This window comes from Paramisgurnus dabryanus, chromosome 9, assembly GCF_030506205.2.
Source record: "Paramisgurnus dabryanus chromosome 9, PD_genome_1.1, whole genome shotgun sequence".
Classification (NCBI taxonomy): domain Eukaryota; kingdom Metazoa; phylum Chordata; class Actinopteri; order Cypriniformes; family Cobitidae; genus Paramisgurnus; species Paramisgurnus dabryanus.
In genome coordinates, this window is record NC_133345.1 from 25,282,797 (window position 1) to 25,307,331 (window position 24,535).

The window sequence follows — 24,535 nt, forward strand, 5'->3', positions numbered from 1 at the left end:
GATTTGCGTACATGCACTCTACGATCATGCTGCGTGTACGCACGCTTTATAAATGAGGCCCCAAATGAAGCCAGGACCAGAGATACTGTGGCCAGCTTCAGCTTAGATAAAGCCAGGGGGAGAGAGAAAATTCACAGCGAGTATGAAAAAGATAGATTTATTTACTGGCAAAATAGAACAAAACAAACAATAAAACAAAATAAAATTAGAGATCAGGACTAGCGACAGTACAATGTATCCACAGAGATGTTTGGCTTTGCTTCACCCTATCCTTGCAAAAACAGAAATAGAGACATACAAAGAACAACAGCAACAAAAAATATTGACTTACAAAAAGAGAAAGACACTGAGGTCTTTTGAAGAACAACACTATCTACAAACACTGAAGATTAGCAACAAAGTTACAACAGCCTTTCTCATTCAATTTTCTTATGTCATTACAAAATGATAATGATGACAATCTCATATTAATTGTATTAACTGCCCTTGTTTTTAGTCTGATATTCAATGCAGTGTTTGTAATGGGGGGTTTCATGTCATGAGGAAAAAACCTTTTTTAATGGTCTCACACGAACTGTACAATTACTTTTGTAAGCTGGCTTGATGTGCATATGCCAGCTTTGACTGAAACCATCCCTTCAAAAACAAACAAGATATACTGCACTCATGGGTAGAAACAAACAAGACTTCTAAAATGAAATCTGGACTTGTTATAACTTATCCAGTGGTCATGCACCAGTTACCAGAACCTTTCTGTATCAAAGCAGGAAAAATTAGCAGGAAACAAAAGGGAGAAATAAAGACTAGAATAAAACAAAACCTAATATTTGAACATAGAAGTTAGTGTTTTATCTGAACTGAAATGCAAAACGTCTTGGGAAACAAACAAAACGGAAAAGCCTGCTCATAGGGTTGGCCCCTCTGAGCAACCCACCCCAAAAATCAATATTCCCAACTGCCATTCAGCTCGGCGTGCCGTTTTTTTCCAACCCGCGACCCAAATGTCACATTTGCAAATGTCCATTCAACAAACGTGGCTTTCCTATACCTTCAAGGGCAATGAGCGTTGCTCTCAAAAATGTAGAATACATTAATTATTTAACTTATATAATATTGTAGCATAAAATTGAGAACCCGGGTATGGTCGGACGTGCCAAGCTCCAACCAACGACAGTTTATCCGATGAGTATTTGGAACGTACAACAGCAAAAAGTTCCTTAGGTTAGCTACTCCCCAACCCCCAAGCACAACTCAAGGTATCCTGCAGTGTTTTGAAATGTTGTTTGTATTTGTACGTATGACTGTGAGTGAATGCGTTCAAGTATGCACAGCTGTTAGTCCTCAGCACATGGATATGGTAACGTTGATGCCCAGGTTGCCGTTTTCTGCAAACAGCTGAGCGATAGAGGTGTCAAACACCAAGCAGTCACTGTTCATGATGGCGGTGGCGATGCCCTCATGGATGGAGCGTGGCGTGGCCTCCCAAGTGAGTCGTCTTCGATGGCCGTTAAGCTCCAGCCGGTAGGCAAAGTTTTCCGCTTGTTTCCGTGTGCCGATCAGCTGCACGATGGCAAAGAACTGCTGGTGACCGTCGTACTTCTCCTGCTTCTCCAGCACGAGCATGAAGTGGAAGCCGAAGCACGACTGCATCATGACCCAGTCCACTGCCCCAGGCAAGTTGATGTCTGTGGCCAGAAAGACAATATCCTCGCCCTGTAGCGTGGTTATAGACTTGTGCTGGTGCAGCAAATGGGGCATGACCGCGTCGAGCGAACCCTGCCACTTGCAGGAAGCGCCAGGACAGGGGCAAGAGTATGGCCGGAATTCGCAAAGCTCCTCGTGCTCGGCCTTGTCTGTGTGCGGTAGGGTGACTTCGCAGCCCGATGAGGCGTACTTGCAGGGGAACAGCACGGAGTTGGCCACTTTTTCCATGGCCAAATTGCGGATCGACCCGAGCGGCCCTCTGCAGGTGGGGCAGCAGGTGAGTTTGGGCCGGCAGTTGCTGCAGACCAAATGGCCGCTCTGGCACTGCAGGATGGGGGGCAGGACATAGTCGAAACAAACCGGGCACTCGAACAGACTGGCGAGGTCACTGTTGGATGCTGTGGTGCCCGACAATGTTGGGACGCGCTGAGAAGGGGGACACTTAGAGGTTCCTGTAGGCAGCGCTGTGGCAGTCTGGCGACTCATTTCTAAGGTACAAAAAAAGATGGAAAAAGAGAATTAGCCTTCAAACAACCAGACAAATTAAAAATGCATGCACATTAAATCAAATGCAACATGCATTAAAAACAAATCCAAACCTGAGCATAAAAAATAGAGGTGCTAAACGATGCCAAAAGCAGATTTTTGAATGTATGGTTCCACAAAGAAGAACCTTTCTGTTGCATTAAAACCTTTGTTTTTTGGAAAACCACTGGCATTGCTGTGACTTTATGTAGCACCTTCATTTTAAAGAGTATACCAGTAGACTCAACTTTTAGGGTAAAAGTGATCAACTTCAGGTTGGGTACATTTTGTATTATCCTTAATAGTCAGCATAGTAAAGTCCTTGCAGGACTAAACTACAACCGGAGTTAATTCCATTTCTGCTGATTCATCCAGTATGAAATATAGAGATCTGACAGACTCTCAGCAATGCTGTAAGCCAAGCGATGCCATTCGGAAATGCTTGTCTGTGCCCCGTGTGCCTCAGAAATACAGCCATCTATGCAACATAGTCACACGTGGGCTTTAGGGAGCGCTCGGGGCAGCTATTTCTGGCATGAGCAAAACACACAGATCTTCACGCTTTTAAAAAGCCAGACAGGGAGCATGGGCTCAGATGTCAAAGCGCATGTCTGCTGCAGGAGCGTTCCTATGGCAACTAGCTGCAGTAAGCAGTGTGCATCTGTACAAGGCGAAGAATGGCTTCTTCCCTGCTGTATAAAAAACAGGGGCTGAAGCGACACACTGCCACTATATATATCCTATATATAACTAGGTACCAACTGTAAATCAATACAGGGAGCAACTAAAAAGCCTAATTTCAGATAAAAATGAAGCAGAACACTGAACAAAGGAGCAGTGCAGCTGGATCAAAAAACCGTCTCATGTGGCAGAATAAGGCCAGTGCCAAAAAGCAGGGCGGTGGAGTGGATGGACAGCGAGTTTTGTCTGTGTTTAAGTGGTTAGTAAACACATCTGCTCTGATAAAGCCAAATGTATTTTTAGCCCCATCACTGAACGGCATTCTGGGTATGATAACTGAGGCCAAATTTAGCCCAAGAATAATAAGTGTGCTACTGGCTCTAGGCGTAGAAAGACACGAAGGTTAAAAAAGCAGTTACCAGAGGGATATTCCAGGCTGTCTTTTCTGGTGTGGTTAGGATTGGAGCTCATTTTTTATCAGTTTATAAATTTGGGGTGTGTTTGGTTGACATGAAAACAATGCTGATTCAGAAACCCGAGGAAGAATCTGCAAGTTACATGCAAGCTTTTGATAACATTTAACTTATGCGGTCTACAGCCAAAGCTGCGGTTGTGTGGTGTGACTGATGCAATGAGAGATCCTAAGAGTCTGTCTACTGAATGTTGAGCCAAAGAGACATCAAGCCAAGTTCCCACTACAGGCGGCATGACACTAGCTTACAACAGCAGCGCTCTATAAAGCTGAGCTTTAACAACAGCTGAAGTGATCTGTGAGTCTTACCAAAGAGAAGTGTAAATGAATTGGATTGTGACTTAAGGGCACAACAATGTGTAGGTCTGGTCAGGTTTAGAGTTACAGTTTGAGAGATAAAGCCAAACTGGGGGAAGACTTTAAGATTATTTATGGATACTGACTTTTATAAGTCGTGGTTGGCAGGCGAATCATGCTGCTATTACTGCCAATGCAAAAATCAATCCATCAGATGCGTTGCTTTTCTAAAGGGGGGCAGAGAAGAAGCATTCCAGGGCAGCATGTTCAAACATTATGTCTTTGTATATCTCTTTGATAACTACTCTGTATACTCTTTAAATCAATTAGTCCAGTCTGGGTGGCTTACTGTACATCTTTTTTTAGCATAGTGAGATCCATTGTGTATCATTATGGTCATACATACGTTTTATTTTTTAACTTCACTGTGCCAAGAGTGCGCTGCCTACACATTTTTCATAAGTCTGGAAAGCATGTTTTGTGTAGAAATTATATGGCACCTAAATAGTACACTTGGGTTTAAAAGTGTGTGCAATGCTGTAACAGTCATTTTGGCATTGCGTTTTTCTTTGTAAAGATCTCCACTGTCTGGGAATTAAAAGAAATGTGGCGTGTCTCATTTTCCAGCAGTGCTGAGCTGCTGTGTCAGTGGAAAGTTTGCAGTCCATCACATATTACAGGAAATCCTGTAAGCCCAGAGGAAATGGTTGAAGTGCACTCGTCAGGTCCTCTAATGGAGTTTGGAAGACAGAACGAAAGGGAAAGCAACAAACCTACATTGTATAAACTACAGTTCAAAAAAACCCAAGACTTTACAGAACAGAAAAACCCAAGATTGTATTTGGGTTTCCTGTTAAGTAAAAAGATATGGGTTACATAGATGACATGGATAGATGACAGAGAACAACATAGATGACAGAGATAAGTCCATCTTGTCATTTGAAGGTAACTCTGTCCTACACTCTTAGAAATAAAAAAAATGGAACAAAAGTTCACATTTGCACCCGTGGTCTATACAATAGTATAACAGTATAGGACCTACTTAGTAAGTCTAATTTGGACAATCTAAGCATGCACCACAGAAATGATAGACAAGTAAAATAAATTTAAAGGTCACATTCTTTCTGATCCCATTTTTTAAACCCTAGTTAGTGTGTAATGTTGCTATAATAGCATAAATAATACCTGTAAAATGATAAAGTTCACTGCCAGGCAATATATTTACTTTAACAGAATTCGCCTTTCAAAGCCTAGCAAACGTACGGTTTGGACTACAGCCCCCTACTTCCTGCTTTAATGCATCACTAGAACAGTTTTTTGACTAAACTCCGCCCACAGGAATACGTCAGTCACCAGCTAAGCCAGTGTTTCTCAAACTTTTTCTGTCATTCCCCACTTTGGAGGTAGGGAAGGGTTCCGAGCCCCACCTGTCCCCAATCGCCCCAACAAAATGGCAATCAAGGCTTTAAGTTTAACTTTTTAGTTTAAGTTTATTTTAAAACGTAACAGCATTAAACAATTTTAATAGAGAAAATACATTTGTGCAATTGTGCAACTTTGCATGAAAAAAAGACTACATCATATTCATCATACTGATATGATAAATATAAAATATGATAACATCATATTCAGAAACAGAAAATAAAAGTGTGGACTAGTTGTGTTTTGCTTCATTGTGTGACTTTGCAAAATGCAAAAAGAACGAACAAAACTTACAAAAATTAATTTTTGAAAATGAATTGTCACAACAAACTTATCCATTGTCAACCCTTAAAAGTTACCCGCTACAACATATACCGCATCTCCCATTAGGTTTTGTTCCGCTTCAATTAACATTCCGACGTTAACTGATTCTTATAGGCTATGGTTCCGTGTGACATTTTCTTTACAGTCTGATGTTTTAGAGTTTTTTAAAGATTATATTTAAATGGTGTTGTTTTGAGTATATGGTCAATAAATAAAGAAATTAATAGAGATGGGCACAAAAATTAAAAAATGTCCTCCCATTTCTCACGCCCCACTTGTAATGCTCCTGTTCCCCACTAGTGGGCCCCGCCCCACACTTTGAGAAACGCTGAGCTAAGCTAACGGCAAGCTAAACTGCTATCAAATCACAACACACTAAACAAACTACACAATCAGATCTGGTTACATATTTCTGAAGGAGGGACTTCATAGAACAGTGGTTTTCAAACTGGGGGCCGGGGCCCCCAGGGGGGCCGCGAGATTGTGCCAGGGGGGCCCCAGTTTTATGACATTTTATGAAATACATTAATTTATCATGAATTCTGTGTAATTAAACCTAAAAAAATAAGGCTTCTAACCAAAAGCACTACTTTATCATATAATTTAATGTTTTTTTATTAAAATGTTGAGTTTTAGAACAGTTTTTTGTCACAAATTTTCTTTGGGGGGCCGCGAAGGAATGCACCCTACACAAGGGGGGGCACACGCTGAAAAAGTTTGGGAACCACTGTCATAGAACAAGGAAGACATCAGCCCGTTTTAGGACAGTGAAAACTGCGGTATACAGAGAAGTAAATTGTGTGAAAAATACCACGTTTTTTTACACGTGAAACATGAACACACATTATAATGCGCACTGTAGACACAATCAAAGCTTCAAAAACACAGAAAGAACGGGACCTTTAAGTTATCACAAGTCTCTGTGCTTCGGATAACACATATACTGTTATCACGATAATGATGTTTTTTCACCGATATATCGTGCATCCCTAACGTGAGGATAAAAACCTCCAATTCTAAGGTAATAAAAACAATACACTTCATTATGTAAGGTCTTTATACACCACTGATAATAAAGTTTTGTCAAGAGATCCTTCTAAAAGTTACACCTTGCATCTTTAACAAAGAAATACACAGAACTAATTTAATATAATTTAATAATTTAATATATCAATTAATAGGTTCAGATGTAATTTATTGTCTATTTTCAGTATTGCAAGATGTTAAAGTCACACATTTGGTATTATTTTCAATTACATCATTTAATATGTTTTCACACACACATTTAAGCTTTTGCCTAAAAGGAAAAAGCATATCACATATCACACCCTACAGCAAGAAAAACGAAGTCTCTGGAGTCATCACTCACTTCCAAATCAAGTCACAGGTAATTGCTATCAAGTCAGTGTCATGTCTCAAGTATCTTAATGTTTACTGTCTAACTCTCAACACTGCATAAGTCTGTCATGCCCAGGCTGATTCCTGACAGAGGAGTTGTCAGAACTAAAACAAATGCATTTTTATAATGCAAGAAACAAATAATAAAACTCAATGCAATATGTATACTGAAATAGTATAAAAAACACATTCATATTCACTTTCACTGGACTAGATGACACACCAGAATTACAAACAAATGATAATCTTTGTTCTTGGTTTTTCATTAAAACATACAGTTCTTTTTGTTAGAAGACTGGTTGAATGTATATTAGAATCACCTGGTAGGGCTGCACAATTTATTGAAAAACTAATCAGGATTACATAGGGTGACTATTATCCCGAACGCGTCACGTCCAGGGTTTCGGGTGTGTCTTCCGGAAGTCGTATTTGTCGACCGCATACGTCATAGAGGATTATTATTATTATTATCATCATCATCATCATCATCATCATCATCATCATTACAGAAAAAGCAACCGTTACATTAAGAATGAAACTACTAACTGAATGGCGTATGCGGTCAACAAATACGACTTCCGGAACGCGCACCGAAATCCTGGACAGGACGCGTCCGGGAAGAATGGCACATATGGTCACCCTAGGATTACAATTACGGGTGAAACAATTACCTAATCGACAAAAGCCTCAATTACAGCTGTCCATTTGTGCTCGTTTCTATGCGTTTCAGCAGTATGTTTGGGCACCAAATACAGTGATGAATCAGATTTTTCAAAATTGATAGGTTGAAATGTCTTTTAACCATTTGTTTTGGATTTTTACTAACTATATAACTCCCATAATTATTTGTTTTTACATTATGTTATTTAGTTTTGCATGTTTAGAATTTACCATGCAACTACTAAAACACTTCAAAACGTCAAAATGTAAAGTTGATTTATCATCAATAATAATCACAATGACAATATCAACACTCTAAATTCTGCCTGGTTATTTTTAACCCAGTTCTGGGTAAATATTCAACAGAACACATGTTGGGTTAATAAATAAACCGATGCTGGTTGTTTCAATGCAATTCTGGGTTGTTTCAATGGATTGGATTAACAACAACCCAGCATAGGTTTATTTATAAGTTACCCAACATGTGTTTTGTTCAATATTTACCCAGCATTGGGTTAAAAATAACCCGGCAGAATCTAGAGTAAAGGTGAATAATCGGCAATTATGATTTTTGTCATGATCGTGCAGATCTACCATCTGGACTAAATTTTCTTATTCTCCATTTTAATGAAGGTAATTTAACCAACAAATCGCCATACAACTTTAGTCAAAATCTCTGAATTAATGGTCTGGAAAAAAGTGGAGTTATGGCAGATTCTGTTCATTTGAGGTCACTAATGTCACTCACAAAAGAGGTGCAGAAACAATATTAAGCCTAAAAAAATAAAACATGCACAATGTGAAATGAAAGTAGCTGATCTGCCTGAAACTTATCTAAAGAGTACAAAAAGTTGAGTAACCTCTGATACAAACCGTCTACATTAATTAAACAGTTAGTGTAGTATTTTGAAAAGTGAGACACATTTAGTTGGCATTTCCAGCTGTAAAAATATTTTGTGGGAATAATGAATCTCACTGCATAAAATGAGTTAACAAACTCTGGCATGAGACTACATTATTACCGTATCTGATAAAACATCAAGCCAAATTTCAAGGACATGTTGGTGGTCAGGAGCAATTTTCACTCGCATTGGGTTTAAGCCTGCTGTGGTCTTTTCAATGTGCTTAGCGGTCTGCATGTTGTATTGGGTATTAACTTAACTCCAGAGATTTGTAACTAGTATTCAGTCTAGATAATAAAAGCTTTGTGTGTTAAGATTTATAAGTATAGATTGACTAGCTATTCTCATTTCTGCAAATGCCCTGCACATACTGCGGAACACAAGCTTCTACAAAACAAATGCATGATTGCATGAGGGGTTTGTGGGATATGTTCTGGGACATGTTCCAATAAAATAAACAGTTCCTGGTCTAGTCTGATTTGTAAACAGCTTTTAGGTGGTTCTCTGGAAGCAGTCCTTGTGGAATTGATGGCAGGCACAGGCAAGAGTTTGGTAAACATGGCTCTGGTGGATGAAGAGATTAAAGTCAAGGAGATGGCAACTGGAATGAGCACAGGATGGATTTGGTGGACATGGGCGTCTTTCAGAGGAAATGAGAGCCTGATGGCACAGATTTGTTCTGCTCTTACAGATGGGGATGGAGAATAATTATAGACACTGCTTTGGATGATTTTACTGTGAGTCTAAAGCTCTTCACATCCACATGAACTCAAGTTGAACCACACATCAGAAGAATCATGGCCAGGGGAACCTAACCCAGCTGCAAGTTTCAACATACCTACATAAGGGCTTCAAACTGGCACAGAAATCTGTTTAAGGTAGCCCAATTGTTATGTTTCATAACAAAACTCACACATCGAGATATTAAATGAAAAACTTGCCTTCGTCCATAAGATTCCCAAGTACGTCTGTCTTCTTTCCTTGAAATGTTTGGACCTCTGGAATGTAAGAAAAAGAAAGACAATGGGGTTTGGTTAGTTTTTCATCCAACAATGAAATGTCTTTAACCACTGTAAAAGCAGCTTCCTGGTTTATTTTTCAACTGAACCAATCTGGTTTTCACTGAGGAAGACAGCAGGTGAAATTCAGGTTTCAAATCTAGCCAGTGCAGCAAAACAAGTCAGTCTATTTTTGGTGGGACAAAGAGTTTTCACACAAATATAAAGAACAAATCTCAGTAGCTCTACATAAACTTAAACAATAAATGCTTATTTACAAATCCTTTTTATCAACCAAATTCCCATCGGATATTGAAAATGATTTACAAAGCAATACAACATCATACTAAATTAATTGACAATTTAAGTTTTAGCAGCTTAGGGCTTACATTGTTGTACAAGAAAACAATTCTGATTGATAATAAGATTTACAGCCCGGGTTCGGGTACAAAACAAGCAGAACAGAGATTTCTATACCATAAACGGTTTATGTTGACATGCCGAACCGGTTTACTTTGCCCCTATGGATATAGTTTTTTTTGTTTTAGCCATCTTAAATCTAAAGTCTATTAAAGCAACATCTTTTTCCTAGAAAATAGTTCAGCACTAATGCACAGCACATTGCCACCCTTGCTTCACATTGATTTCTCCACATTAGGCTACACTTCAATATTTCATCAGATGCCATTCAGGATGGAAGGTGGATCAATGTGCATTAAAGTATCTGATGAAATAGTTTAGCATTTTAAGAGGTATAAACGTCGAAATAAGGCAGATGGTCAGTAACACAAGTAAGAATGACAAAAGCCAACAAAGACTTAAAACTCAATACTCAATTTCACTTTAATATATTCATTGACTCTCCTGCTAATGGGACCTTCATTACTAAGGGGATACCTTAGTTTTTTGTGAAACACTGGAAGATTACAAAGCACAGAAAGGTTAGGAATAAAACACATCTGGGGTAGTTTTAAAATACCTCTATGGTGCTAACTGGAGCAAGTGCATTATTTTAAAATTGCAAAGAAAATCACACAGGTTTGAAACGATATGGAGGTGAGTAAATGCTGCCTTTGACATTTGAACAGTGACTTATTTCTTCACATTACAAAATCCAAGTCTTTGCCTAAACAAAACCAATTCTACACACTGATCTATATAAATGACTGGATTGCGCATTAAACGCTTGACGTAACTGCGTGAGGTGAAGCCAGCGCAGAGTTCGAGCGGCCATCTTGGTATACCCAAACGGCAGAGGGCATCATGGACTTCCATTCAAAATCATGATCAAAATGTACCCCCTTTACAGCGTATCAGTTACACAAGGTTAACTTTTAGGATATGTGTATGTAAATTATTTGTTAATTCTGGTGTTATTTGCAATGTTTATGTTTTAATCGGGCAGGATAATGGATTTATAAAAAAACGTTAAGGTGAGTGTGTCTGCTGCATTTGTTAATGACACGGGTATAAATAAAGTTTTTTTGACATTCAACTACACAGTGACGGTCAGCGTTATTTCTCTAAATAAGTTTAGGTAACTTGTAAGTTTAGATAACATAATTACAAAGCTAGCAAATTATTGCATGCACATACGGTACAAAGCATGATTATTTATTTAGATTTCAGAATGAGCACGTTGATTGTCATTAATACTAAATATGCTGCGGTCTGTCTGCTGATCTGATACTGTAATAAAGATGAATGTATAATAACTGATTAAAACGCAAAATGTACAAATTTCAGTAAATAACTATTTACATGCTTAGGACGTTTGTGTTGTAATAATGTACAGGGTAACTTCACATATAAAAACGAAGACGAATAAAGTGATGTTTTATCATTAAAATCTGATAACGTCCATTGATTTAATAGAACATTTGGGTATACCAACATGGCGGCGTGGTGGCTTCACAAGTGTGACGTCACGCGCAATCCAGTCATTTATATAGATCAGTGATTCTACATAGTAAATAATCAAATGGAACAATAATTCAGCCGACAATAAAAGCTTTGGGGGCGATAAACAGACACAGACTGAGACTGATGAGATAAGGGCACTATGTACAGGTCAAAGAAACACATGTGAACCTCCAGCCTATGAGTCAGTGTTGCCTTGGCAGGTAGACGAGTCCCAGCACGCCTTTACTGTGCATTAATGTTCAACAATGCCCCCCACCCAACCCGTTTTCATGTTTTACCAGGTATAAACTACCACACAACAAAGAGTCAACAGAAAAAAAAACTCTGTCAAAGATACTGAGACAATTCACACAGTGGAACTGATGACAGCTCCACTTTCACACCATACATTCACAAGTTTTGAGAAAGAAAACAAAAATGGTGGATAGGAGGGATCACGGAATTGTAAAGCAAACAGGATAAGATAAATGTCTCTCAAAATAGACCAAATATCTTTTGTCCTCAGCAAAAAGCCCAGGAAAGTAACCAGAAGCCACAAAAAACAACAACTTTGTTTTTCTGCTTATGTGTCCCCGTGTGAAATCCAAGTTGAAGTTTCATAATATAATTATAAGTTAAGCTGCATCAACATTGCATTATAGTCACTGATTTCACAATGAATTCAATCTTTGACATGACCTTATTCAAACAATATTAAGGTTATATTTGATGTAGAAAACAGTAAATCACAAAAAATATTTTTGCTGTTTTTTATAGGCAGGGTCACATACATACACACACACAAAAGCAGTACAGCTAGGGTTAACATGGAGTGCAAATAAAAACTGGCATGGCTTGTCTCTTACAGGTGAATTGGTTCAGGTTATGAGCTGTAATAAGAGCAGGTTTTCTGTTACCTTTAGGTTTACTGGAAGTTCGGGCAGCTATGCAAGAGAAGAGCTTTAGCACCCCCTTCCATGAATACACAGGCTGCAGCCTAACAGTGGCCGACATGAGGAGCAGATCGATTCTTCATCATGGTCTTTCCATAGAAAGAACAGAGCCAATAAGCCCTTCGTTTTCCTACAATCTTAGAAACCAGTGCAAGAGAAACAGCTTCAATGGGTCACCCAAGGTCTACGTCTCATGTCCGACCTTCCAAAAGAGCAAGGGACGTTTCTTCAAAACTTCACAGTGTGCGCAAGTAATTCCAGCAATCATCCAGTTGATTCCTCAAACAAGTTGAGAACAGGAACCCCCTGCTTGTAATTTCAGCTCAGAATAAGCCCAGAAAAGCAAGCAAGAGGCAAACAAATAGCGTAATCCAGGAATGTTACACAAGGGGATCCAGCTTCCAACGTCTGGCTGGAGACCTAAGAAGCAATCCTGAGAGAGGGGGAAAGAGGAAAAACAGGGGTAAGCCGAGTTAACTCGCTCTCTCTCCCCCTCTTAAAAGCACATTCCAGGACCCGTGTGAGAAAGACCACTCCCAGGACTTAAGAAGAGTATCCCGTCGGCAGTCCAGATGAGAAACCGGAGAGTAGCAACACGCTGTTGCACAGAGAAGCAAACTTTAAGAAAAACCGCAGAAGGAAAGAGGAACGAACGAGGCAGCCAGTCCCGCCTGCACCATCAGCGCTGTTGCCTGTGGGTTGAGGAGTCAAATGTCAGCCTGGTGTCAGCATGCTCGCTTTACCTCGATCTCTCTCTCCCTGAGGAGAGAGGAGGAGTGGGACCTGTTCATGGGCTCGGCAGTGTCAGATTACACAACTCCTCCTCTTGCGGCTGCCTCTGCCTCTATTCATACCGCTCACACAAAGAGACTTTACAGCACAGCACCTCTACGACAGCCGCCAACATAAACAAAACACTTGCCACTCACCAGTTAGACACCCCGGTCCTAAACAGCACTAATAAAAAAAATCTCAACCCTCACAATGAAGCTTTACAGGCAGGTTGATGTGTTTGTAGAATTCTGATGCATTCATATAAATGAAGAAATCCGATGCAAAAACCTCTACGAGCGTCTGACACGTTTTTTGTAAATTAGCATTGTCTATCTTAAGACTCTTAAAGGGATAGTTCACCCCCAAAAAAATAATGTCATTAAGACCTCCGTTCATCTTCGGAACACAGTTAAGATGTTTTATATTTAGTCTGAGAGCTTGTTGACCCTTTATTGAACATCTTTGCACAGTATACTGTCCATGTCCAGAAAGGTAATAAAAACATCATCAAAGTAGTCCATGTGACATCAGTGGGTCAGTTAGAATGTGTTGAAGCATCAAAAATACATTTTGGTCCAAAAAACATTACGACTTTATTCAGCATTGACTGCAGTGACACGGATGACCTGTTATCCTCAGACATGTTTCAACCTTACAGGGAGCGTCTCCCTAAGACTGTAAACGAAGCCCAAGTGCACAAAAAAAAGGGGCGCACCAGATAACACGTCAGCCGTGTCATACGTCATCCACATCCTGCAGTCACGTGACTTTAGTCTCGCACATGCGCTTCAAAACAGACGCAGAAGAGAAAACAATGCTGAATAAAGTTGTTATTTTTGGACCAAAATTTATTTTTGATGCTTCAACACATTCTAACTGACCCACTGATGTCACATGGACTACTTTGATGATGTTTTTATTACCTTTCTGGACATGGACAGTATACCATCCATAGATTTTCAATGAAGGGTCAACAAGCTCTCTGACTAAATATAAAACATTTTAAACTGTGTTCCGAAGATGAACAGAGGTCTTACAAGTTTGGAATGACATGATGGTGAGTCATTAATGACATTATTTTCATTTTTGGGTGAACTATCGCTTTAATGGATCCAGCCAACTAAACGGTATTTCTGCGTGACATGAAATTAGGCGGATTTCCAGCTGAATTATTTGATGAACATGTAATGCATGTCATTTTTGATAGCGGTAGTGTTTAGCAACTTTGCTCCTTATATGTAATGCTCCCAACTTCTTTACAGCTATAAAGAAGCTCAGAGCACAAAGATCATGAGCCACATTATAAACAACGCGCAAAGATGTTTACCACCAAGTATCGCCACTCACCACACTCTCACCACTACCCAAAATACCCCTTGTACACACCCACATGCTTGAAATAAGGGTGATAAAAACAACTTGACCTTTCTGCTCTTGAAACTGACATTAAGTTTGGAAGATATCCTCTAATGCCATTTTCTGTGATACTACAGAGCTTGTCTTTGTGTGACCTTTGGTCCCTCAGCACAGTCAAAACATGCCCTGTAGATTTAACTTGGTGTCATGAAACCAAAACCATCACATTGAAACTACACCTATTTAAAGATCCTTTCATGCAAAACATCTGCTGTTACATACAATGAAGATGATGATCACATGAAGATATAAAAGCCATTAAAGGACATGAGAGGACCATTTGCTCTTTTGTTCCTGCATTTGTACATTATCATAAGAAAGGGGAGAGGATGTGACAGTTCACGCTTGTTAACTAGGGTTTACAGAGTCTGGCCTCACATACAGTGTCGACCAAAACAACTACACAAAGTCTGTTCACATTTCACTGAACTGTCTGCACTAATGTACTGCACTAATAAAACTATGCATAGATATAGATGAACATACATATATTCACCCTTGAATAGCATTTGTTTTTCATCTCTGAACACCAAATCACCAAGTGCTTCACACTGCCCCCTTGGGACCAGATCATGGGCTGACAACAGAATGATTTGTTAAAGGTACAAAGCTCCAATCAACACAAGGGAAGTACTGGTAAACAAAAGGCTATGAGGGCAGGGCAGAGATTCTGTCCAGCATTTCCATTTAAATGAATGCTCATGTAAGATATTTACATGCACGTGACTGAACACCACCCGTCCAGTATCACAGGGATGCAAAACTGGTTTCCAGTGGAAAATGATAAACAGGGCATTAAGTGATAAAAATGATAAATTGCATATTAACTCTCATATAATCGCGTGAGTATACGCGTGACCACACCTATAAAACCCAGCTTAAGTCATTTATAGTGAGTTTTATACATGCATATATTGGCAAAATATTTAAAAAATTATGTAAAAACATCATCTTTTAATACCAACTGAGTAAGACGATGTCAAAGATTGAAATCAATAAGTGAAATTAAAGTTTGACGCTTCTAATTTTAAAACTATGAGACTTATTTCTGGATTTCACAGAGAGGGTCATCTCAGTGAGAGCACACAAACCCATGTGAAACCAACAATAATCAATATTTTAATCATTTAAATAGCTTTGAAATGAAATAACACTGGTACGCTGCTTAGTTTAAACAGATGACCTTTATACACTCCACATCATAGAAAACACACAGCCTTTCAAAGCATATCCATTACAGTAAATATGAACACAAAATAATACAAAAGTCTAGTGATAGGACAATATATTGCGGAGGCCAATATATCGGCCGATTTCTCTATAACTTAAATTTGACGTTTGTAATGAAAAAAAAACTTGGTGTCACTCAATGTAAATCCAAAGTCTGACAGTAAAATGACCAATCATTACTCACACTTAACATGATGTTGTGTCACACACAACCAGGGCTCCAGACTAACTTTTTTCAGTAGGAGCACAGTGGCCCCAACTGAAAATTTTAGGGGCGCAACCAGAAAATTTAGGGGCACACACCGTAAATCAACATGCTAACCAAATATTCACATTTCTACAAATTTCCACTGTATAACTAATAAATACTTGATGATAGATGCAGAAATTACAATGTGCTGTTTCAAATTCAGTGTCACATTTTATTGTGCACTTTTGGAAAAAAGGTCAAATTTACTGGTTGCACATGTGCGACTGGATTTAAAATTCAGTGGCACACTCTCAAATTTTAGGGGCAAAATGCCACCATTTGGGGGCAGTCTGGAGCCCTGACAACACCACACTAGTTTAACACACTTATTCAAACAATACCGTGAGATGTCAGATTCACACTAATTATGTCTTGTAAATATTTTTTAAGTACTTTAAAAGGGTATATTTATAAATGTTATGCATAACAAATGTTTTTTTTCAGTTTCACCAATTTTCTGTTTGTCTCTTATTTACTGTAATAACATTTGTGTTAGCTCTCTTAATATCGATATTGCCCAGACAACCCTCGCCCATATCAGTCGTCCACTACAAAAGACATACAATAAGTAGAACTGACTTTTAAACTATTTAAAAAGTACCATAATATTTCAAATCGAACATTACTATTATTATCATACACCAAACAAACAAACATCTGCTCAAAAATCTTCAGTCCTCCCGTCTCCAAGTTGTTCTTTCACTTCAAAAGCAACACATAAGCTTTTCAGCCTGTAGACAAACAGGGGAAACGAAGCAGAACATGCACACTTCATTAGCGATTCTATCCCATCCATTATCTCCTGGTCATCTCGAAGATATCTTTTCAATGGACAAAATCCATTAGAGCCCCATTCCGTAACTCTATATGCTCTATAAGAGAGCTCAGGGCTGGGGCTGCTAAGGTAACCAGCAGCTCTATCCATTATCAGACCCACGCTGTGGATAAAAAGGGCGAGTAAGGACACAATCAACACATGGGAAACAATTTGTTGTGTTGTAATTGTGATCACTTTCATTTATGCAAGAGGGCTGGAGACTAGGTAGGGGGTCTTTGTTAAGCTTCAAAATCTCAAAAGCTATTATGCTCAAAGTGTATTTGTGCTAATACAACATGGCCTCTCTTTCTATGATGAGTGACCATACTGTAAAAGCTTTACAGGCCACAACTGTCCAATCTGGACTGTACATTACTGAAAAGCATACTTTTACAATATTAGTCACACTGCAAATAGCCTCATGCGTTATATACATAAATGACAAGACAAAATGCGATTATTTCATAATCGCAGACATAACACACAATAACAATATTTCAACAAACAAAACTACAATTATTAAAAATAAATGCAACATCCTAATACACACACACAAAAAAAATGTGAGTTCAGATACGCAGAAATCAGAAGCATCATAATGGAGAGCCAAAGAATGAATCCACCCACTTAATGCCCTGTACACAAGCTCATGCACACATCGTAAACAATCAGGCTTCTTGTTTGCTACTCTTGGACAGATGGTCAACCAGAATTACGATCATGTAGCGATCATCTAGTAGTAGACATATTGTCGGCACAAGGGGGTGGAGAGAAGAATAGTGTGTGTTAGCGAGAAACAGTGGTTGAAAGATACAATAGGTTAGAGAGTGTGAATGGTGTCTATCCATACTCCTGTTTCAGCTTGGGTAAACAGAGTCAAGTTACCCAAGCATTACTCTGGAGCAGTGGTATCTAACTTTAAAAGACAAATGTCATTTTTGTGAGGGGGATGACCAAGGTTTGCCCCACCAAGTCTGGGCAGCTGCCCTGCAGAAGACAGGCTGGGAATATAAAAGAATCACAATAAAATGACTCACGTCTGTTACAAAAACAAAAGGTACTAAGATCTGCACTTCATATTATGACTGCACATGAACATACTATAGCTTTGCAAACTATGTTCACAATTGACTGTTTGCAGATTTACCTAGAGTACCAAAAGAGAGAAATCAATAGGAATCCACAAAAACAATCTGTAGTTCTTTACTCTAATGTGTGTGAGATGAATGAGAGTAGGATTTCATATTAAAGTACCTGGACACAGAAACACAACCTTTCTGTCTTTTGCACCACAAAAAGCCAATGCTAAAGTAAATAATGAAGCTTTAATGTTACACATTTAAGCACACTTTGTCAATGTAATGATGAAGAAGTCCAAAAATGTTCACTGGGCAGCTGGAAACACTCAAGTCTCTACAAGGTTGTGAAACAGGTTAGTTACAGATGAGGTTTGACCCCATCCTATCTTGCCATTGCTGCAACCAACTGCAACTTAACCTCGATTACTGTAATCGAGTAGATGTGTAGGTGCTTAAATAGATTCTAAAGGGTAAAGATCAACCAAATAACCCGTTATAGCTCAATTTAGTCGCCATGTGCGATGCAACAATGATGCAAGCAAAACATCTCTATGACAAATCCCAGTCGCTTTGTAAACAAAACGGAGTGATCACGTTGCCAAGTTCAAGGCGTCTGTGAGCTTGGGAGCTTTAAATAATCCCGTGTATAAAAACAGAGTCATTTATGACATTAACCTTCTTTGGGTATTAATGCAATCAAATATCCATATCTGGGATTTTGCAGATATAAGATCCCAGACTCCCAGAGGATGTCTTGAGTTTATTACCACAAACAGACACACCGTGCAAACATCATTACAATAAGGTTATACAGTGATTAAAAGGTTCACATGAGAAACAAACAAGCCCTGTCTCTATATACTACGTGTACGGTGTCTGTAGAGTGTGCTCATGAGATTAATATTGGATCTAACGTTATACGTAGACAGTCAGAAATGATTAAATGTCAACAAACTGTCCCACAACCTCAAAGATCTTAAAATAAACAACACGGTATCCCTGGATGCATAAAGGGAATATTAAGAAACAACAAACCGCAATTTAACACAGAATAGCTGTAGACTGAGTGCAACACAAATACTGTAGGTCTCACTAGCACCAAACACAGGGGGCTAGCAAGCCGGGCTAATAACGGCTACATGGACCAAACCTCTGCGTTTAAGACATTTATTAAATAGTAAATGTCTGGCTACGAATGACATCATGAACGTTAATGTATTAACACAACAACGAGCCCACAAAAACAGGTTTTATTTATGAGGAACACCGTAAATACTCTGATATTTTGGTCGGCTAACGCGTTTAGCAAGCTCGCTAAGCCCAGTAAAATCAACAGAGCCATTATCCTCGAATGAGACATTTAAAGGCATCGCTTACCTCAGGAGATATATCCTTCAGATATGAACAAGTCAAATAATCCACAACACGTCGGTCCACTTTGGGTTTTATGTCCGTTAATCGTTTGTGTGTTTGTGTTTCCACATTCGCTAAAAGAAGACGCTGCTGTCGCCCGGCAGGCTCGGTGTCGCGCGCTGACTGAGAGACTGTTCAAATATATTTTTGCACGGGAGCGGTGCTACAGGGCCACGTGCACGCGCGTCCATCCAACATTAGCCACACGAACGCGGAAAGGAGAACAACGTTGGGTCAACAGACAAAAACAAATTACACGAACTACTGTACAATTTCTAAGTATATCATGCAGTGTTCCGTCCCACCCTGCTTAAACAAAACAATAGAAACCATTACAGACATTCTACTGGATTTATTGGTTATAATGGGAATTGTATTGGTATTGGTTTTAATTGAAACTACAATGGTCTCTGTGGGTCTGTTTCGGTAATGTGTTGTGTTTTACTGGTGTTCTCTAGGATGGGAGCCAATCACCACTATTATATTTAATATGTGTTCTGAATTTGTAACACCACAGAAAACGTGTTATTCACCACACAGCCAAATTCGGGGAAAAATAAGTGGCATTCTTTGCCAACAAACGCTGGGGGCGTGTCCGCTGTCGGCGCTGAAACCACGCCCACTCGCTGAAAAGCAGGACCATGCTCGATGGCTCCAGTGCGTCATTAAGCAACCGTTTTAGCCCCGCCCAACTAAACCTTAACACAGAAATGTGGAAAAACAGTTTTACGTGTTTAGTACTACACAGTGCACAGGTATGTGATTCAGCAATACATTTCTAACATTTATAATGTGTTGAGAACTACTATTATCTGAAATAACATTAAACAGCATTTAAATCCTACTGGAATAAGGCCCAAAACACAATATAAAGAGATTTTGTAATGGTTTTTAATTGTAAACAGCTCACGGTTCATATTGGTATTTGTATGGAAACCATAAGAATTTGTATATTTTTTATTTTCAGTAAGATAGAGTTTCTCATTGGCTTTCTCAGTTGGTGTCCTAAAGACTAATGCATTAAGGCTTTAAATTTCTGTAAATTTGCTTTAAAACAATATACATTGCGAAAATGTTCTGTATGAATAATTTATTATTAATTATTGTGCAGTAAATATATATATATATATATATATATATATATATATATATATATATATATATATATATATATATATATATATTTTGCCCATCACTATTTATTACATAATGGCCCACATGAGCATCTGTGGTATGTTAGCTAATTGTCTGTGACATATTGTATTTAAGCAGGTAGTTTCTTTTCCAAATCAGTCTATTTTTTACTCTTGGGTTTTTAAATTATTTATTGACTGAGGACTCCTGAGAGTTCCCTGTCTAGGACAGAGATACCTTTACCTGTCATTGGGTACTACTGTTTATAAGGTGTCATATTGTGTTACTAATGTCACCTTAATGTTTTCTACGTGTCTTTTCTCATGAACAGGGGTATAGTGCACACACCCCAGCAATGGCCATTACCCTCAAGACCACCCAAACAACTGAATTATATAACAAAATACATTTCAACTTATTTTGATAAACCAGAATGCAACATTGTAATACACATTTTAAGTAATGTGTTCACATTATAGCTGTAAGATGAGAAAACCCCATAACATTTTGTCAATGCCTGCTTGTATATTACACACACACTGTTAAGTATATATTTTAATATTTTAAAATGTTTACATACTTATTTCTTATAACTGCTAGCTATAATTAATTCAGGGGGCATTGTTAAAATGTTACCCAATTTCCATTTTTAATCCTATTTATCTTAATTACATGGCTTTATAAATAAATAATAAATAATATTAGACATATGCACAACTAACTGCTGTTTTTGGGATGTTTTTTTGTTGTATTGCCTATAGTTGTGTTCCTGTAGCTCAGTGGTAGAGCATTGCAATAGCAGGGCAAAGTTTGTCGATTCCAGCGAACAGATAATATATACCTTGCAATGCAGTGTAAGTCACTTAAAAGCAGGGGTGCCCAAACCTTTTCCTACCAAGGTGAAAAAAACAAACCTGAGGGTCGTGGGCTAAAAGTAAATATTGCTGTGTTATATTAAATTAAAATTGCCCTAATTCTCCTCATTTATACTGCCCTACAAAGCCAAAGCGCAGTAACTACGCATTTGGACAAAATTGAGTTGAAATGGCCTTTGTGAGATCTGTTTTGTCTTGTGAAAAAGTCTCCTGGTTAAATTTTGTCCCATTTCAGAGAAACGTGTGTGCCAAAATTGCAATAACATGTTTGACTGGCTGGTGTAAAAAACTTTTAGGGCATTTTTCTCGATTTCAGTGTTTGCGTAGTTACTGCCCTAGCCTTTGTAGGGCAGTATAGTTTTCTAATATTTAAAAAATAAATAAGCAAACATTACTCTGTTTATGCCTAACTAATGCAGTTTATTTTCAAAGGAAACTGTTGTAAAAAAAAGAAATTATTTTGCCAATCATTTTTAAATTTCCTTTTGTCTGTGTGCCACTGCCTCGACCTCTCCATTACTAGCCCTAGTACCCGAGTTCGTTGAGTTTGGTGATGCATGCTATATATCTTCAAGTTTGCATGTACATTAAAAAAGTATTCACTTTAATTCCTTGCATTTAATTTACATTTTTGTAATGTAGAAATCAAACAAAAAATGTTAAATTTTAAAAAATGTTTAATTAGAAATATGAACTTCAATGACGTTTATCTTTTTTCCTTATCTCACATGCCATGACTGGCCAAATTAAAGGTCATTGCGGGCCCTAGTTTGGGCACCTCTGCTTAAAAGCATCTGAAAAAAGCATAAATATAATGTTTGTAATATAGTTACAGATTATTTATAAATATATATACACTTATTTTTTCCATGTCTCTGTCAGCATTTACTATGACTAGAAGCACATAAGCAGTCTTGTCTTTATCAGAGATAACCACTGTATTAACCTTAACTGTTTAAAACTTGTGCTGATAATAAATAAGAGTGTTACATGCAAAGAAGCTGGAAAACAACCTGTCTGCTTATAATGCTAAAACTTTCTCATGGATGAGATAAGCCACAAGAACTGCTAACTACGCAGTTATTAACAAAGTGACATTTTTGTGTATGACTGTAGAGCAGACATACCTCTTTAAGTGTGTCAGTAGGATGAAATGTCAGATCACCGGCAGATCCACACTAATTGACTACTTATGAGTCATTTGTTATAGATACATCAAAGGCAACTATTTACAAGCTGAGAATTTTCACACATATAAAGTATTGTAAAATGAAACAGAAATAAAAGTGAGTAAACCTTGACTGTAAATTAGTCTGTGTGCCTCCAAATTTGCCAACTCAGCCACTGAAAGGAAATGACATCATTGTTTACAGCTCTGCAGCAGATGGAGAGATGGGAGTGGCCCCTCCCTTAGTAAAGAAGCAACCAGTGTGCCATACTGAGAATTCAAAACAGCATGTAGTCACATAGTCAGTTTTTCCTTTCTCCCTCAGTACAGCCCATTCCAGAGCCTCTCAGTTTCACAATGTACATCACAAGTCTGCAGGTCTCAGCAAACTCTCAAATCCAGTTATTTCTCCATTACATTATATAAAAATGTATTTCTGAGTGTACTTGTGATTGTTATGTGTATTTGTGTTGAGTTGAGTTAATCTGGACGATGCAAACATTTAAATAAAGTGATCACGCATTTGCTACTATACTAGAGATAAAACTGCCTCTTTACATTTTCAGGGAACATTTTCTCTTGCAGTTTCTATTTGCATAGTTTGGATGAAATCCATCCCCACAACTATCTGGACTTTGATGTTTTCCTCAGAAACTAATATTATCCACATTCCCCAAATCTCCACAGCCTTCCAACTAATAAAAATTTATGCTAACAATGCCTCTTATTCAGTGAGGTCAACCAGAACAAAATGTTTCCATGCATACTTGTGAGACTTATAAATGATTTGCTGCATATTACTTCTGAGCTTCTGTTCACCTAGTCCTGCAGTTTAAAGTAAAGATCTTTTAATCGGCATGTTAATTATTAAGTAGTCACTGGTAATCTCAGCAGACATGAGTGTTTATATTGTTGCTGAATAGCTTAAACCCCTCATGGATACATAAGAATGGAACAGATTCATTGGACTAGTTATGTAAGAAAACCATGCAGTCAACAGGAGAGAGGGGTGGTTATTAAGGAAAACTGTTAGTAGGGTTCAGGAAGTAAGCAATTGGGGAAATTTGGTGGGAGGAGAAATTCTGTTCCCGAGAATGCGGAGCTTTTCTGGAATGTTGTTGGCATTTGAACTGTCTGCCTATGATGAAAAAACAAAGCAAGTTTTATATTGCCCTGTTCAGCAGAAATAGGAGCAGCAGAACAGGGCAACAGATGGCACATAAGTTTGTTTTTTACATGGACAATCTGCAGAATTTATAAATACTATAAGACTTATCTTTCAGAGTTCCCACAGCTTAGTTAACTTCAAATTCAAGAACCATTCAAGGACTTTCCAGGTCCAATACCCTCAAATTCTAGGACTAAATGTGGGGACACATTTCAAGTGAGAGCAAGGTAACGTTGTGTTAACTTTAAAGATATATTGTAACAGTTCCCTTTTGAGGGAACTTGCGCTGCGTCACTGTGGTGACACTTTGGGGACGCCTCCAAAGGTAAGTGCGTCTGAATGTGTATATCAAATTCAACCAATGGTGAGGCTTAACAACAAAGACAGGGTGATGTGGGAGCCAGGAAGTATTTCGCTATCTGAAATATTGCCAAAGACGGAGTTACAGGGACGCAGGAAGTATGGCAAAGGAGACGCAGTGCCTCGTTCCCTTCTTGGGGAACAACAGTTGCATATGTTACCCAAAACGTTTTCATTTTTCAAACAAAACTATGCAAAAAATAATTTTGTTATGAATCAACATTCACATATGGTTAGGGTATGTATTTTTCAAAAACTTCCTAGGGCCTTGAATGTTTTACCCCAGATTCACAAACTTTCAAGGATTTCAAGGACCCGTGTGAACCCTGATCTTTCATAGAGTCTGAAGCATTAGTAGATTTATAAGAAAAATACTGCCCCAAACTATTAATATTGTAACAGATCGCTTTTACATTCAGTTCAAAGTGCTTAAATAAACAGGCAAGATCCAATCTCATCTCACTTAACATCAGGGAACCTAAGCCAAGTGTGAGGTCACAAAGCAAGGACTGGGACACCCCTGTTGTAACACTACCAAAACTGTTTTTCTAAGTCTGGTTGTTTCTTAGCTTTGACAGTTACCCTAACTTTACATAAAATAAAAAGGGGTTTT

General features: G+C 38.4%; 1 protein-coding gene across 2 annotated transcripts; it reads right to left on the reverse strand.

The window, feature by feature from the left end:
* Window positions 1-141: 141 nt before the first annotated feature.
* Window positions 142-19,356, reverse strand: siah1 (siah E3 ubiquitin protein ligase 1). 2 transcript variants are annotated; one of them, XM_065278958.2, is made up of 3 exons: window positions 19,182-19,356; window positions 9,327-9,383; window positions 142-2,192 (listed from the first exon to the last, which is right to left on the reverse strand). In XM_065278958.2, the coding sequence occupies exons 2-3, from the start codon at window positions 9,334-9,336 to the stop codon at window positions 1,342-1,344; spliced, it is 861 nt and encodes a 286-aa protein (XP_065135030.1). In that variant the 5' UTR covers window positions 9,337-9,383; window positions 19,182-19,356; the 3' UTR covers window positions 142-1,341. The 2 variants fall into 2 exon arrangements, with proteins under 2 accessions (XP_065135030.1, XP_065135029.2); XM_065278957.2 differs by lacking the exon at window positions 19,182-19,356 and adding an exon at window positions 12,203-13,010.
* Window positions 19,357-24,535: the final 5,179 nt, after the last annotated feature.

What these genes read in the sequence shown, in the direction of transcription:
- siah1 (XM_065278957.2), bottom strand. Translation starts at nt 12,299, where the DNA reads ATGTCGGCCACTGTTAGGCTGCAGCCTGTGTATTCATGGAAGGGGGTG. An exon ending in AACTTCCAGTAAACCTAAAG is followed by an intron (nt 9,384 to 12,202) that starts GTAACAGAAAAC and finishes CTTACATTCCAG; the next exon opens with AGGTCCAAACATTTCAAGGA. An exon ending in TGGGAATCTTATGGACGAAG is followed by an intron (nt 2,193 to 9,326) that starts GCAAGTTTTTCA and finishes TTTGTACCTTAG; the next exon opens with AAATGAGTCGCCAGACTGCC.